Here is an 18,135-nt window from a genome sequence, read left to right on the forward strand (position 1 = left end):
TTTTTGCTCCCTCTAACCTGCTCATATTTTGTATTTGTTTCACACACAGTTTTTATGCGTGTGAATAAAATGTTCATGCACATTTTTGTGTGCTAACTTGCGTTCCACAAACAGCCCCTTCAGGGACAAACAAAGAATTCTGAATTGAATTGAAATTAATATGTGGATTCTTTTATTTTATCAGCATCTCTCTGCTCTGTTGTGGCTTCTATCCTTTCTATCTCCTGTATGACACTCTACAGTGGTATGTTAAAGAAGCAGAAGTAGCTTTTATGAGGAAAGTGTTACAATGAACAGAATAAAAACGAGCAAAATAGAGCATTACAACTGTTACAGGTGATGGTGTTTCTGCTGCTGAGGCAGAGAGGAGATATTGCTGGGGAAAGACCACAACATTTCAGAAATGCCTTAATAAATTGCTTAAAGAAAAAAAATGCTTGATGGTTTTATGTGTGACTAAACACTGTGTTAACTCTGCAAGAAACTGTATTCGCAACCATGTAGAGAACGGGCTTTAGTGAACTAGTTGTACAACAGTTTCTTTTGATGTATATTTTTTGCTGTGGCATGATTACTGGCTTGCCAGATGGTGAAAGGACTGTTTGTAGATTTCATTTTAAAATATGAACTTCCTACACCAGGCATGCGGGCTTGTTTTCTGAGATGGGAAAGCACAAGTTGAACCCAAAGTTTAGCTGAATAATCAACTAATCTTGCTTTATGACACTGGCCTCAGGTGGAGTGAGGACTGCTCAACTGTAGCCACCGAGATTATGACTAGATATTTGTCAAAAGCAGGCAAGACACACACACACACACACACACACACACACACACACACACACACACACACATACACAAACTCTTACAGTGAGAGAGAGAAAATGGGGAGAAAGGCCAAGAGAGACGGAGCACTGTATTTCATTGATCAATGGTTTTGACGCAATCTTACAACCTTAAACAAGCAGGTTTTACTATCAAACCACAAACGTTTGTAGCTTTTAAAAGCAAAAACGTGCAGTTACTGAATCATCGATTCAGTATCAAACAACTTTCATAGTAATCTAATATTTTATTTCTCTTATCACTATGTACTTGCTTTGAATTGTGAACAGTGTATATTTTATGGTGGTAAAAACTGATGGAAGATTAATTCATATAAAGGATAATTTCAGACTGAGGCCAGGCCCGTGATTTAATCAGTGTTTACAGTTCTGGAAAATTGTACCATATATTTAGTAAATGTTTGTAAGCAGTTGTAAAAAAAAAAAAGAAACTGTAAAAGTGCATGGATCCACATGTTTTGGGGAGCCCAACAAGCACAAAAAATATTAAGGCTAAATTGACTCACAAGGGATTGTAGCCCAGGAAGGCTGGTGCAACAATCCCACACAATGTTAACACTGCAGCAGTGAGGTTCATACAGTTTATACTGCTGTGTCCCAAACTGATACTGCACATATCCAAGTCCATCATAGTAAAACAGAGCAGGACTCAAATCTTTTCTAGTTGATGAATAACATTATTTATTGAGAATCCAATACAGATGTTCTTTAAGACAAACAAAAGACTTCAAAACAATGTCATTTTCTTATTTTGCGTCAGTCATTTCCATCTCAGTCTGTCTCTGGACGTATAAAGAAAACTGGAGCTATTTTTGTAGTTTGCATCTGGAGGCTTGGCTGTATGAAAGGCTGTCACTCTGATTGTTGTTGGAGAGAAGCGGAGAGGAGACCAGAGCAGAAGAGAAGAAAAGAGAGAAAAAGAGCGGAGACCAAAGGAGAGGAGGTGCAGTGAGCACTGAGGAAATCAGTTCAGAGCACAGCAGTACAGACAAAAAAAAAAGGAGCTGAGCTTGAAATGTCAGAGGGAGGAAGGCGAGGAGGTCAGTGTCAGACAGTTCCTACAAAAATCTCCTACAGTGACTATTTGATCTGCAGCTGCTGAGAACAACAGCAATGGTAAAACAACCATTTGCCTTTTTCAACAACAGGTAGGACCTAAGGCAATATTTTGATTTCACAAAAACATTTCCACATTCATTAGTGGACAGCCTCCAACCTCATCCTCACAAGGGATCTAAGAAGCCCATCTGGATTTAGGATTTTCTTAATCTCTCAATAGTAAAGGAGACACAGATAAGAGGCACCATCATCATCACACAAGTGTTAGCGCAGGATAGTGCAGAGAGGGTTCCCTGTGGTGAAACGCCTCACTCATGGTATCAGAGTACACTGGTTACAGGATGAGGATAGTAAAAGGTAACACAGAAAGATATTTACAAAAGCGCAGCTGATGAAGTTTATCTGGGTCAACAGTAGTTCCTGTTGTCTTAACAAGGTATTCATTAAATTGTGTTCCAAAAATATGAGCAGCTCAGGGGAACCACTGTTCACATTACCCTCATTGTGGTAAATATGAGGAATATATGCACTACGGGTCAAAAGTTTAAAACACCTCAATTTTTTCAGTGTCTCAGTATTTCTGAATTTAAAGCATAGAACAAATAAACAAGGAATCAAAGAATCTTCTTGTTGACTAAATTTAATCGAAACCTCTGACTCATGTAGCAGTTGAACAAAAAATTCGTCCTACCACTATTTTTTATGTTGCTCTTGCAGGTCGCTTTGCTTTCACATTCTCTCCAGCTCAACCCAAACCAGCTCCACGAGCTTTAAGTCTGGAGACTCTGCTGGTCTTCATCATGTGAAGCCAAGATCTGGTTCTTTTCTTCTAATGTTGTGGGTCATTATCTTCTGTAGTAGTTTTCTCACCATACTGATAGCTTCTGCAGGACCCTACTTCCTGCAGTATAGTATTATCCTAATAATGCATCAGAGGGTTTAGTAACACAGTTTGTTCCAACAGTGCCTTTGAGGGTTTGCAAGTCATCAACAAATGTTGGGTCACCTGCAGGACCTTTTGGCATTAACATTCAAGGCTTCATTTACTTCCAATGGTGCAGGAAAGATGTAAGTTAACCAATTTCTTAATTCCTGAAAAAGATTTTCGGTTTTCTATGAAACTGAATGGTTTTTGGCGACTTGAACTTTTTCCTTTACCTTTGGCAATTTACTCCTGACCTTTGTACCAGTTAAAGTTTTTCACTGGACTCAAACTGATTAAACTTTGCTAAAAAGTGGAAAAGCGGGGGTGTTGTAAAACTTTTGACTGGTAGTGTATATATATATGAGAATACATCTCGCTCTTGGCGTCCTGAAATGCAGGTGTATCTAAAAAAGGCAGAAGACTTCTATTGCATGCGTGTTGTTTACCAATAGAATCAACTCAGCAATCTTTAGTGTGGGGATTTCAAGTCAGTCACTGCAGTATATTTTATCAAATCATGGCGGAGTGATGTCATGCCCAGCTCAAAACGACTGCAGCAACTGCACAAATAGTGTTTTTGAATTCATTTAGTCTTAATCTAATGTGTCTTTTAAGATGTACATTTTACTCAGTGTTAGCCGGGAAACACAGCAGCACTGCAAATTTACTTTTATATTTTGTCTTGTACCTCCCTCAGTGCACAAAATTACCACTGATCTATAACTTAGGTCTAACCAATGTGTCTTGCAGTTTCTCCCAAACAATTTTATTGTTCCTGGGAGGAGACCAAATCAGATGAGCCAGAAGTCTGTAAAACACAGTGAGAAAGAGGTTAAATTTAAAAAAGCAATGAGACAAAATAATAAATATGACCCTGAGAGAGAGAGAAAGAGGGAAATACAGTAAAGAAAGCAGTGTGCACTTCTGTCTAATCTATTGGTACATTTCAACACGCACAAAACCCTCCAGTCTCCATTCAGTTTGGATTACACTGTACTCAGATCTGCACAGTGTGGCTGTGGAAGCTCAGGGAGAAGTCGGCACAAAGCCCAAAGCTGAAATTTTATATTGGCTGATATGCTCAGAATAGCTCTCAATCAGAAATAAAATACACTCCGTCAGTCAACTAGGACTGGTGTAAAGCCACAAATGAACACAGGATAACCGAACAGAATAAAAGAAGAAGCTGTGACAGCTGAAGGTGGATTTTTGTCAAGTAAGTTTTGAGCTATGCACTGATGAAAACATTATTGCAATAAAAAGAAGGATTAGCTGCAGTTATCCGTTTGCTTTTTCGTCTTCATCCTGTATTTCTATCCACATCATTCCGCTGTATGGTCGACATCCACAAATAGATGATTGGTGCAGTTCTTACATACAGAGAGAGTTTCCTTTTTTCCAAAATGTCATTTTTCCATTGTTCCACCACTCAAAAACACAAGATTTACTGCAGTAAAATATGCTTCCATAACACATTTTACAAATTGGTTTCTAGTTTACTGTCAGCTCCACGATTCATCTTCAGATTCAGTCGTCTGAGTGTTGGCTCTCTCATGTCTATCTTTAGTAGAGACTCGCTCATGTTCATGCAAGGTTCAGCTGGCTGAGGTCAAAGAAAGAACATATGCAAATTCAGCCGAGGAATGGTTTTCTTCCCTTCATCAAGACATTAACCATGCTGTTTGTGCTCAAGTGAGGCAAGTGAGGCTATTAGTACATTTGAAATTTGCCATATGTATCAAGTAAGGTTCAAATGAGTTAACCCACAGAATTAACTAAATAAGACTCCATGTAACAGCCTATTTTTGTTTCAGTTGAGAAGAAAAATCTCACCACATAGCCCATTTAGCAGCAGTCGCTGTTTGGACATTTGATTCATGTTGAATTAGAAGCAGAGGTTCAAAATTTATTTGTGACTGTGACAAACGCCATTTGAAAATCTCTCCACAAACTAAGTTTAGTAGCTGGATTTGTTTTGTTTTGTTTTGTTTTGCTTTGTTTTGTTTTGTTTTCTGGCAAATTGTAGCAAGGAAAGATGATAAGGGCTAACAAAGCAGTGCCTTCATTGCTGTCAAACAAATTTGCTAATTAAAAGTTAGAAACATTTAACTAATCAAATGTGGTTTTATTTAAAAGATCATAGAATTTCATTAATTAACCCCTGAAAAATAAAAACTAGCTTTAACTGCTGAAGGTATACAATACATTTTGGGGTCTCTTTGTTTCTTTTTAAGGTCAGGTAAAATTATTTTGGTTAAAAAGAAGGTGAGTTAAGGTATGTTTGTGATTTTGGTTATGGTTTAACTTTTTTTTTCTTTCCTTTTTCTAAATCTGATAAGGTCAAGCGCTCATAAGCTACAATTGTGTGTCAGTTTCACACGAATAATGGCCCTTCAGTATAATTAAATTAAATGAAAACTCCCCATGACTAAAGCCTCCAGGCACGCAAACTGTCCCTCGCACTACCATCCTAGCTTTCCCATCTCCCTCAGACCCATACATCACTCCTAATCCCATCACTGTTGGCAATTATAGCTACGGTTCAGTCTCTCGATCTGCCAAGCCAGATTCAAACACACACACTTACCATTGCGGTCTATGGCAAATGGCGTCCCTGCGGTCACAATTTCATAGTTGCAGATCTGGCTGTATTGTGGTGAGCAGTCCTGGTCCCATGCCTCCACCTGTAAAAATGTAATGAAACTTCAACTTGGACGTTTACATTTTTTACAATTAACACTTGAAATGATAAAGGCATTTGTAAATGACAAGGTCAAGGTAATTTGTTTTACCTCTTCCTCTTCACTGAAGACTTAATTAAACTCGACTTTTTTTTTGTTTTTTATTTTTTAACAAAATGAACCAAAACACTTACAGTATGGAAAAACTTCACAAATATTAAACACAACAAAAATATAATATAAATTATAATACCTGCAAAATGCTGTCGTAGATCTTTCCTTCTGTTACTGATGCCTTGTACAGTGGCTCTCGAAATACAGGACAGAACTCATTGACGTCATCTACCTGGATGTGAACCACTGCCCTGAATGGAGGAAGGAAAGGAAGAAAAAGAAGGAGGGAGGGAGCACAGAAAGGAAAAGGACAGAAGGATGCAAAGATTGTTAAGTGGAGATTATTGATGGAGCAGAAGAGAAGTAAGGACACAGAGAAAGAATGGAGGGATGGAGGAAGGGAGAGAGGAAAAATCTCTTTAAGTCATTAGAGGCGATTGAAATTAATTAAGACCAATTTCGCTGTTTATTTTAAGGACACCGGTTAGGTGAAGGCAGAGGAAGAAAGGAAAACAGTTCCTGTGGACAATAGATTTATTCCTGGAAAACAAGAACTCGGAAAAGAGTCGATTAAAATGTACTACACATAAGGTAATGTTTATTGGTATTTCTTTGTGAAATGGATTTCCATTATTATCTAAAACTTTTATTTAACAGGCTGTGTCTACTGACACAACTCATCCACTGCGGAGCTTGAAAAGCTAGATTGCTTTTCAAGGTTCTAATTTTTCTTTTCCATTCCTTCCTTCCTAGTCTGATGCAAACAGACACATGAACTCACAATTTCATCTGCTGGGAGGATCCGCTGAAGATATTAACAAGGCACTCTGATAACATTTGTGCTCTAAAGTACATAAATGAAGCAGTAATTCAGATGTATCATGAAGTTTTCAACACCGGTGACCTTCTCTGACAACAACTCACGGTGTATCTGAGGAAGCGCATCTGGCTAATTAATGACATTAACTTAATGAGGCCTATTTAGAATGTCATGCAGTGATAATGTCACACACACACGCACACATGCACACACACACACAAACGTACACTGTGTGGCATTCATCTTCCACTAGAGAAATTTATCACAGATCCCTGAGCTGATAAATTTCCCTACTCTTTCTCTCTCTTTTTGTCTTTAATACCGAGCCCGCAGCAGCTTATTTTAGCCGCTTCTTGTGTCTGACTGAAGGTCCAGAGGGTTTGATTTGGTGCTGTCCATGCTGGTCTGCCTGTCTGTCAATCTTGTTCACATAGCACTGCCACACACACATGCGGACACGTGTTATATTGATGGGCCATTAGGGGGACACATCCTGAGAACTGCAAGTCTCAGCTGTCACTGCTTCAGTGCTGAGGGATGTGAGAAAATCAAAAAAGAAAAGACAGAAAATAGACACAGCACGCATGTGATCTAATTATAATAAAGTTATTTTTCTTCAAGGGACCACAGGAGCATGCTGGTGTTTTTACTTCTAAATGTATTTCAAGTTTAGGCAAAGACTAATAATGATGTGAAGGTAAAGACTCAAATGAATGCAACTAAAACTACAAACATATGCATATTTATGATTGCAACTCTTTGTTTATTTAGCTGTAGTGGATCTGTAATTCAGACTTTAATTTTAATTTTAACTGTGCAAATTTTAAGCGATGTTATACAAATATAATGTAGTGGTGAGGCTCAAGACCATTTACACTCTTTAGTTTTTTTAGTGACTCTTTGAGAACTTAATATGACTCATTTGTGTATCTGCCTCTGTAACTTTGATTTAAATACTTAATATTTGTTTGTGTGTCATATTTCTGATATTTTGTCCACCCCTGCAAATCCGAGTTACAAAGGCAGCTACATAAATGAGTCATGCTGAGATAAAAAATAATTAGCAGTATGTGACAGTTTCAATACAGAGTCTGACAATCAGAGTTGCTTTTTTAGGAGGCACAAAGAAACTTTCAGACACAAACAGGCCAGATAGTTGCTGCCTGTGTGTTGGTGAAGTCACTTAAAGCTATACATATAAATCTTAGTGTTCATTGCTTGACAACAACCTACAACCTACAAACAAAACAATGAGTCCATCCAAATGAATCTACAGCACTTTTGAAAATTAGTAAATTATTTAACATTTAACCTTTTTAAGCAATTTTTTTTTTTATTTAGTGGTTCTAACTTGTTGTTGTCTAATTTGCTTGTTTTCTAAGTCTTCCATAATAATAAAGTGGATCGCCCAGGATTTTAACTGTTGGTCAGACAAAACAAACAATTTGAAGATGTCACCTTCTCATTGATTGAACAAGAAATTGATTAAAGAAGAAAATAAGTGAGATTGCAGTCCTAGGAGAAAAAAAAGCCCTTGTTTAGACAGTAAAAAACAAGTCTGAGTGATCTATTGTCTGTATCTATACACTTGATTTAAATTAAATATAGACACAAACACATAAATGCACACTGTTTGACTCACTTGTGGGATTTCTTCCAGTCAGCCCCGCTGGGTGCGGCCCCACAGTCGTAGGCCTGGATTATAAAGGTGTATTCTTTCTGACTCTCACAGTCCACAGGGCTACTGGCCCTCAGGACTCCCTCTCCTGATGTGCGGTTCAACACCACAGCCTCAAATGGAGCATCTTGACCATAGATCTTAAAGGCACAAATCTCCCCTAAAAAGACAAAGAAAGAAAAGGTATAAATGTGATGTTTTACTTTTACACTAACATTGATAATGTAGTGTTTTAGTCATTTCCTATCTTTAGCGGGAGACTGTGTTAAAGGATTTCTTCACAGCAACTAAGGAAGGCACAATTTGTGAGAATGTGCCTTTCATGTCAAAAAAGCAGGCGACGATTTCAATTTACTGAAAACAACATCATATAGTGAGTCAGGAGCAAATTAAGCCTAAGACAGACAAACAGCATGAAGGTATTCAGAGAGAAGGAAACACTTTGACTTTTTAGACAATTTTGAAGAGGAAAAGTTTATCAGTAGCATGTGCTAAATAACACCAATCTTTACCCCAGAGAAAGGAGAAATCAATCACATGAGTTTTCAAGAAAAAAAGGCAGAAACTATAGAAAACATCAGAAACATAATGGGCTTTAACGTGTCTGTTCTCCAGCAGAGAGTGAAAATGCAGCTCAGCATGTGGCTCATCAATGGACCGACATCATCATCATAATATGGAGACAGTCGGCAAAACAACATTCACATTTAGAATGAGAGACAAAGTCTGAGCCTGCACTTAATTTTATGTCTGACACGGGGTGAACAAACAATGAAAAAGCTCCAGCATGGGAAAACATTTCCGATAACTATATTTCTTCATTCACTCATTTTTCTTTCATGACACTGTTTGTAAAATTATTTTCTATATTATTTTGTTTTGTATGTTTCTTCCTTTTTTTTCTCCCCCGTCATTTTCTTAAGCCAAGCAGTAGCTACCAAACAGTTCAAGATAGCACAGAATGAATCAAACTGTGGGTAATGAAGTAAACACTAACAGTACACACTGCAGACATTTTTTTTTACAGCGCCACTATCACTTCAAATTTCAGTCTGAGGCTCATTTCTGGACACGGTGAACTTTTGTCAGCATGATTTTCTCACAAAAGCACAGTATACAGCTCCTGGGGTGTAGTTAAGAAAAAAATAATTTCTGATATGTGTCAAACTGCGGCAGCTCGACAAAAGACGAAATTTTTCGTGTCCACGGAGTGTTCCACTGTACACACTGAGCGTATTGTGTTTGCCTAACGTGTGTCTGTGTGTTTTTGTGTGTAGATGTGGTTGTGAGTTTAGAATCATCTGCAGAGTTTATTCTTTGCAGAAGTGTTCTTTTCAGGGGTTTGGGAAATCTTGCAGAGGGAACAAAAAGCTGCAGCGCTCTGACCCTGTGCTAGCTGATATCTCTCAGAGCATAGTGGGACACAATGGAAACAAAAAGCTGCCTAGCTATGGGAATTGTGCCTGCATGCTCAAACCCCACTGACAAATGCAAAGACAAAGTTCCTTTCTCAACACTGGCTTCTCTTCACTTCTGTTCCTCTCGTGTTCGTATCCCATTGTCACGCACACGGTCTTTCCACTTACTTTCTCCCTCTCACTTCCTTTTAACGTGATTCAGCTTTTCAAATCCTCTTCTTGGTGAACACTTCTTGCCAAACACAGTGGGCTTTGAGGTTTGATCCTCAACCAATTTTCCAAGATGCCTCGCCCTTGCATTGGCCCCTTTGAGGCGTTATCGAAATGAAAAGGTCCCCACTATGACAGTGGGATGCAATGTGTATGCATACAAAAAGAATAATAAACACAACGGGTGGTATGGAAGAAGGGTGATAAGCTGCCTGCAAATATACACATTCAAACCCACAAACTGAGCAAAAATGGTCCTAGATGGGACCAAAGAGAAGGGGATCTGGTTTGCAAATACCAAAGATTATAATATACAGCTGCAGTCCTTATGCATAAACCTTGACTTGGTGGTGGAGAGCATAGGTACTTCCACTTAACAGTTTGGGGTTGGAAGCAAATCCATTTTCCACTCCATCTGTTGTGGCAAAAGCATTCTCCTGGATTACATTTTACAGGAGAACATAACAGAGTCATGGAGGGGAGGAAAGCGAGAGAGAGCAATAGAAGAGGAGAGAGACAGATGAGGAGGAATGTGATGTGCCAATGTATATGTAAATGGTAATGACAGAGATTTGAGACGGATTCCTGCTGTGTCAGCAAAAGTGTTTGCTCCTCGCCAGCCCAACCAGAGGGAACACTATAATCTCAACCCGTTGTGGCGTATGGATGAAATGAAGTCTAATCTTTTGGCCTATACGTCACAAGAGAAAGGGGTCGCTTTTCAAAGTAAATATTAAAACGCATGGATTTTTGCTTCGAGGAGTGGGCTGGTTGCCAGGGCAGATTGAGAGTAAAGTGGAAGAGTCAGCAAAAAATGGCTCAATATTAACAATCATCTAAAATAGATGGCGCTCCACAGAAAGTTTGAGCAGCATAAAATGCATCGACAGAAAACGTCTAGCGGCGAGGGAACATATTTAACATTATAAGGGAACATTATAACAATAATACTAATGAACACATGAATAATGAACACTTGTAAACTTTACAGGTGAATGAATTAACTAAAGTGAAAGAATTAAATACTTATTAAAATAAATATTTAAGTATTATATTTAAATATTAATATATGACAGATAATATACTGATCTGAATGGAGGCAGTACTTCTAAAGTCAGGTTATTATGTGGAAGTAAGTTTACTCTTGAGCTTATAAAATGAAGCAGTGACATACACGCAAAAAATAAAAAAGAATCAAGAAGACAGGGAAGCTGAAAATATCCAATTAGGAAAGTGGCATTTCAGTCAGAAGAGATTAAGGATATTACACGAGGAGTAGGAGAGAAGGACGATGTCGACAGAAACTGGCAGATTTATAATAACTGAATGTGAACTAGTGTGCAAATGGCAGAGAATTTCATTGCTGCCTATTGGTCAAGATGTACAGTGAAGATGTTGCTAGCCAGCAATGAAACCATTACAGTAATCTGAACAAGATATAACAAAGGACTGCCTTGAAATGACGGGGCTGATCTTCGCAACATAATTATATAAAGACTCAGACACATGGAGCCCAGTGCGAAGAGGTCAAGACCTGTGATTTAAATTTCTGGCTTTGCCTCCAACAGGAGGATTTTGGGAGATTCACCCCCTGATGTCAAGAAGACAATTATGTAAAAGAGGCTGCTAAGTCCTTTGGGCTAAAGGAGAGGTACAATTGTGTATCATCAGCATGAAAATGAAAGAATATGTTTTACTGTCCAATAATGTGGCTGGTAACAAATGAAGCCTTGAATTTATATTTGGAGTGACAAACTAATACTTTGTCAATTAGTGCCCTGCAAGAAGAAATATCTTTTCTTATTAGTTTCAGTTGTGAACTATGCAATGTGTCACTGTGCATCTTAAGGTGCAAGAAAAATTTAAGGAGTGAATTCAAAAGTGCTGAAAGCCTCATGTGAACCTACTTCCTCAGTCAAGCCTCAGCAGAGAAACAGAAAATTCAATCATGTTAATTCCTCTTCTTAATCAAATACTGTTGTGACTCCATCTGGTGTGTCTGTGCGTGTTTGTCTGTCTCTGTGTAGAGCATTAGGCACAAAAGCTTCAGTATCAAGATTTGACAGTGTGTGTGTGTGTGTGAGTGTTTTTGTGTGTGTTGTTGGGGTGGGGTGGGGTGGAGGGGGCGTAGCTATAAGACCTTGATTAAAGTGAGTTTCTGAGCACACAGACTCTCGGGCGGCTTTAAGCCCTGATTCCCTCACTCTGCTGCCTTCAGTGCTCAGCTCACGCTCACCCCTCTTCCTCTCGTTTAATTAATGACTGGATTACACTTCATCCCACAACTGACCCACAGATACACCCTTACTCTTTGACAGAGACACACGCACACAATATACATTAGGCGTACACATACTTGTACATGAATTTCGTACGTTAAACACAGTGGGCTACAGCAATACTCACTAAGGATAACAATGAAAATGATTTTGAGAATAAATGACTTCATTACAATGTCTCAGATTTTAATAAGATTTTATTGACTCAGCTCTTGCTTTGCATTGTTTTTTTTTGTTTTTGTTTTTTTTTTTAATGCTGAAAATAAGAAAAGGGTTGCAGTCTAAAAAATATTACCAGATCCTTGGTGAGGTTTGATTTTTGCAGCTTTTGTGCATTTCACAGTCGACATAAGATATTTCAATCATGAAGAAGCACTTAAGCACCTAGAAGCACCTAATTTACCTCGTGGCATATGGAGCCATATGGGTGTGTAAAAACTGAGAAAACAAGGGTATGTGTCATAAGCCTTCTCCTGCTATAGAGCCTGTATCACTCCAGCTGTCACCACTGACTTGTTGGTAGAAAGGAAAATTAAGACTGGAGAACCGACCACTCTGCCTGACTGAATATGTTTTCATTGTCATGTCAGTCTCAAACTACCTGGCAGTTTGGGAGTTGTGTCAACACTTCTCTGACAATAGTACAAAAAAACCCCAAAAGACATCAGGACAAGTAGGTAGTAAGTTGCATTACTCCCATTTTTACAGGCGGGTTTTTGGATTTAACCTAATGATGCTCAGTTATTTGTTCATAATTTGTGCTTGCAGTGTGTTGTGTATCCCATTTGTGCATCTCAAGCTTTATATAAAATTTTAAGATTCTACGGTTAAGTATGAGTCAAAAACAGAGAGTGCTCAGTTTTTGGATTAAGGTTAGGCATTTTAACTATGAGGTTTGGAGATGTGGGCATAATGAATAGCACATCCACTTTAAAATATGTTTGTAATGACTCTTCTTTTATATTGAAAAGAATGACACAATCTGAACATTAGAAAAAGAACTCCTCTCTCACTACTTATCCTGTACAGTGAGTGAGAGTGGGGTTAGAAAAGGACAATGCAAAGGAGGAGGTGCAGGATGAAGACAAACAAGGGTTCATGGACTTCCACTAAGCCCTTCTCCTGTTGGCTTTAATAGGATTTTCTCAGTACTGTCTCATGGTTTTTGGTGAGGACACGAAGAGGACACTGAGCGGCAAGCAGTTAACCGGAGGATAAGTTGTCAAATGTCAGTGGTGGCTCTGTAGATTTGTCACAGCCTGACATATGGCTTTTTAAATCGTCACTCAAAGCTTTATTCCTACTTTGCACCAAAGGAACTTGAAGGGGTGGGTGCTGTAAGAAAGAAAATTCATTGATAAGGGTCAAATTCAAAAGCATCTATTCCATCTGTTCAGCTCTGCATGTAAACCCGCATACTCACCTACTCTTTGAATAGTAATAATAAATATATATGGTATTGGTTGAAAGCATCTGTATGTTTCCACATATACACAAAAAATAAATCCAGAAAAATAGGCAGCGACCAAACAATTTACAGAGTTCTTTGAAACTGAGCCATAACCGGAAATAACTCCTAAAATGTCTTATAATGCAAAAACACCACCATCTATTTTCTCACCTCATTCCCCTCCAATGAAAAACTCATACTGTAAAGAAATAACAATCTCCATCAACTTCTTTAGAGCCTGTCCGGCACACTGAAGTGCAAGAAAACAAGCTAGTATTCACACAGTGTGAAGTGTGTCTGTGTGCACGGGTGAATGCATTTGTTGATCGGTGCAGCCACAGTGGACTCACAGTCAGCTAAAGAGAGACGTGAAGGAGCAATTCATCAGAGTCTCACTGGACTCAGATAGCCGGCCACTTCCTAATTACATTTGGGAGACTGTCGCACCATCCACTTGACCTCAGGGTGACAAATCAACAGCTCACACATGGAAAGTACATGCACACACACACTTTCAGGTTATTTATTCACTCAGGACCACCAATGCCTTAGCCAACATGATATAGGAATGGGAAGAATTCAATATCAGAGACAATACACATTCATTCTGCTGGGGACGTTGGTGGTCTGCAATGCAATTAGTATTAATTGCAGCTTCTGAATTTGTGGGATTAGAATTCATCAGATGAACTGTGACTGTCAGTGTTGCCTGTTAATTGAACTGCGCGAAGATTTAGTTGTGTGACTTAAATGCTGAAGACGAGAGCCCTGCGAAGCATTTCGGCTGACGCGTTTAAAGCCAATAACAAGTGGAGTGTTAAGTGCTGAAGTCAGACACAACTACGAGTGGTTTAAGTTGCGACTTTCAGAGAAGCTTCTTGTGACTTGAAGATGATGGGTTTGAGCGCCATGACGGACGGGGAAATAAGCCTTCAGATAAGTGCTTAACCCCATATCCCTCCAGCGAAAATATGTAAATAGGAAAAGATAAATGAGGCACTAGGTTGTTTATCAAGTTAAGTGGGAAACTGTGCATATTCTGTGTGTGTGTCTGACAAAATTGGACCACAAAGGAAGCCCAGTTTTTCACTTCACAGAATTAAAAGAAATGCAGAACTATGGCATGATTACAACAATAGCGAAAGTAACCCCCCCCCCCCAAAAAAAATAAAAAATAAAAACAGAGTGAGTTTAAAAGTGAGTGAGAGGAGAGGGGAAGCTGCAGGGGAGATAAAAACGGGCAGGAGCCTCTACAGTGATAACTACAGTGTGTGAGATAACTAACACAGGTATAAATAGCACTATCAAACTCTCGAGCACCTCAGTGCGCTTCCTCTCCTCTTCCTCACCTTCTCCTCCCCATGTTCCTTCTTCCTTCCTCTGCAGCAGATTTCACAGCGGTAAGCAATTATTCAGCTCTTAACATCAACACCCAGATGCACCGCTCAACCCTGCCCTCCTTTACCCCTTACACGCCTCACCCACTCTTGTTGCTGCCCTCTTTCTCACCTTCCTCCCCCTCTGTTCTTCAGTCATCTGCTCTTCGCTGTAACTGACAGTTTACTGCTCTCTGAGGGTCACCAGTTGACAGTTAAATGGCCTCTCGAACAAGGGGAATTTTACAGTTTTGCGATGGATGTGAGTGCCCGTTCTCTCTCACAAAAAAATACACAAACACACACATACAGTATCTGTAAATAAATATATATAAAAATGCACACAAAAGGCTGGCTGAAAGCTGCCAGCCAGGTTGAGACCCTTTTAACTGAGGTCTACAGGAGCAAAACAGTTACAAATGGTAAAACAGGATAGCTGTTAGCTTATTCGGTCATAGAAAAAAATCAGAAGGTTGTAAGACAAATTTTCAAAGTGTGTTTCTTCGCACAGTATGTAATTCACAGAGTCAGTATGACAGATTGTCCACAATTACAGAGTTATATAGAGAGTTACTATATTTCGTGAGGTGCTTTAGGTACTTGCTTGTTGCCTGGGGCATCGTTTGCAGTTTTGAATGATCATTCTTTAAAATGAGAAAGGAAATAGCTCTGCGTCTCGTTAAGATAATCTCACTCTGACCATTCTCTGAAGTCAATGTGCTCTCCTGGTCAAGCTTTTAATGCCTAACATCACGTGTTTCAACCAAATCACACATCTCCCTAGTGATGTTCATATGGCCATGTTTCTTTTCATGCCTACATTTAGCTGGCATGGATAATCATTGACTGCCAGGTAGACCAGGGAGTCTCCCTAAGCCTCCGAGTTGTAAATGTCACAGTGACTCCGACTATGACCCCTGTCAGCTCAGCGGCTCACTGAGTAGAGAAGGACATGGCCCGCTGGTTTATAGAAGACACGCTCACACATATTCATACTCGCACGCATGCATTTTCTGTCTTGTGGACATGCTTCACTGAACACAAACATACAATCTCGCTCACTAATACACACAGTCATACACAAACAGGCTAAAACAGTGATGGTGTGAGAGGAAGGTCTTCTAACTCTAGGAAACATAATCAATAATGATGGCTCCTATCAAGTTATGTCTGTTTCCTTAAACCAATGTGACTACACTGCATGTACACACTATTAAGCTATCTACAATAATTTTACCCCTCTGAAGAGTACTGAGACTGTATTATTCCTGTTACCTTAATAACTTATCAGTGCAAACTGCAAGCTGTTTGACGACACATCTGCCCAAACCTACCGGTGTTAATTAAATTACCTCAGGTACTGTTTCTGTCTAGCTACCGTACTGATAAGAAAAAAACATGTCTGATATGACAACCCTGGTGTCTAGCTTGCTGTAGTTTATCCATGTTTGGTCTTGAGCTGAGGACTGGAGAGGTAGGCTGTCTGCCATCTTCACATATCCAACGTGAGACAGAAGAAACAGAGCAATATGCAGGCAGAAACAGTGCACCAATGAACATGCTCCATTCTTACCATGTTCTCAGCAACTGACATACCTCATGAAACCAAATCTCATACAAAAACTCACAGCATACGTATGATGCGGTTTAAATCAAGCCACGACAGATTGACAGCAGACTACAGCTCCATCAACATGTTATCATCAGGTTATTGAGTCTAACTAGCTAAAACGCCAATTAGTAAACCTGTCAATTACAATATATGGTCCCACATGTAACACAGCATTGCTCGACTCTTTACAAGCTCCCTTTGAAAATGAAAATACGAAGGCAAACAATAGGGAAGCAGCACTTTGATGAACTGGTACCCGTGTTGCTTGAATCTTGTGTTCTACCAGCATACAACTACATATGCAAGACAGTAAGTGTCCTGTACGTAAACAGTTTGTGATTTGCACTTGGTTACTCTTTAAAGGTGCTATATGTAAGTTTTTGCTGTTTCTACATAGCCAAGATCATCAACAGCTGTTTACATACCAGTCTGCAAGAAATGCTGTTCAGCATCTAACTTTCTCCCTTTACTCGTTAAGAGCTGTGTCCAATGGTGGGAAGCAAGCCCAGCGACAACTCTTGTTTCTTTGTCACCGCACATGGTTTCTTGCCAGGAGCGGATGGTGGTGGTGGTAATAATGGTTGTTGCCAAGAGCTTCAGCCATTGTTGTGTTTACTGTTCCAATGAGTGACTCGTTGAAAAGAGGTTTGAATACGTCCTCTGGGCAGTGCTACTTCTTCATTTTGGCATGTTGCACTGAGGGCAGACTGGAGATTATAGTGATTCATTATCACCTCTTGAGGTACAAAGTGGTATTACAAGGTGGGATGGCCCAGGGTTAGCTGGCTGGTATGTTAACTGGTAGATGTTTAGTTAATTTTTTAATGTTTTAAACTAAAATACTCACATATAGCATCTCTGAATAAAGGTTACCAGAATAATGATATCATAATGTGTGGAATGTCAGCTCTTCTATTAAATCTACAACACAGACAACATTAAAGCTATATATAATTGTTTTGACCACTAGGGGCAGTAAGGGGACAGTAAAACAGTTAAAACATTTACCTTCCGTTAACAAATTCAGCAGAAACAGGGGTACAAGGGTATCTCATGAAAGTCAAAACAACCCAAAACAATGAGATCAAATTAGCTGAAAAACAAACAGAAAATCAGGCTGGTGCGTCTGGTGGACAGCCCCAGCAACCCTTCAACTTTATAGGGAGTGATTTGATTCTTTCTTGATATTAAAATATTGCTTAATGGAGCTTTAAGATGATTTGCTGTTTGCTACTTTAGATCTCAGGAGAGCCCTTGTGTCTCTCTGCAGTTTTACACAATCAGAAGGAGGTTTGGTTTATCTCCTAAAATCTGTGAACAGCTTCATGTGAAACTCGGCAGAAATAAATGCACCTGTCCCTTTTGTATCAGTCTTCTGTCTCACATGGCCCTGTGTTTTTCTCTCTGTTTGTTATGAACACTTGGGTAAAGAATAATTTTCACATGATTCATTATAGATGTTTAACTGTAGCATGACTTAAAGCAAACACAACATCAATGAAATCTGACAGGTGGCATTTGAGAACCCCAGGAGACCTCCTGCATGCTAATGCACACTTATTAAAATGACATAACTAAACTGTCAGTCAGGTGGGCCAGCAGGGATGTGGGCTGTGGGGTGAAACCGCATGCAGCATTCATCAGGAAGGTAAATTCAGAGAAAACATC

The 18,135-nt window shown here is 39.3% G+C and overlaps 1 protein-coding gene across 1 annotated transcript in view; it reads right to left on the reverse strand.

Annotated features, from left to right (window-relative positions):
• Positions 1-18,135, reverse strand: part of clstn2a (calsyntenin 2a) — a 125,940-nt gene that overhangs the window by 34,158 nt on the left and 73,647 nt on the right. The window contains exons 3-5 of the mRNA XM_041055250.1: positions 8,087-8,282; positions 5,764-5,875; positions 5,417-5,513 (exon numbers count right to left, since the gene is read on the reverse strand). Coding sequence (XP_040911184.1) covers positions 5,417-5,513; positions 5,764-5,875; positions 8,087-8,282 — 405 coding nt within the window. The remainder of the gene's footprint in view (positions 1-5,416; positions 5,514-5,763; positions 5,876-8,086; positions 8,283-18,135) is intronic.

Source organism: Toxotes jaculatrix, chromosome 14, assembly GCF_017976425.1.
Source record: "Toxotes jaculatrix isolate fToxJac2 chromosome 14, fToxJac2.pri, whole genome shotgun sequence".
Classification (NCBI taxonomy): Eukaryota; Metazoa; Chordata; class Actinopteri; family Toxotidae; genus Toxotes; species Toxotes jaculatrix.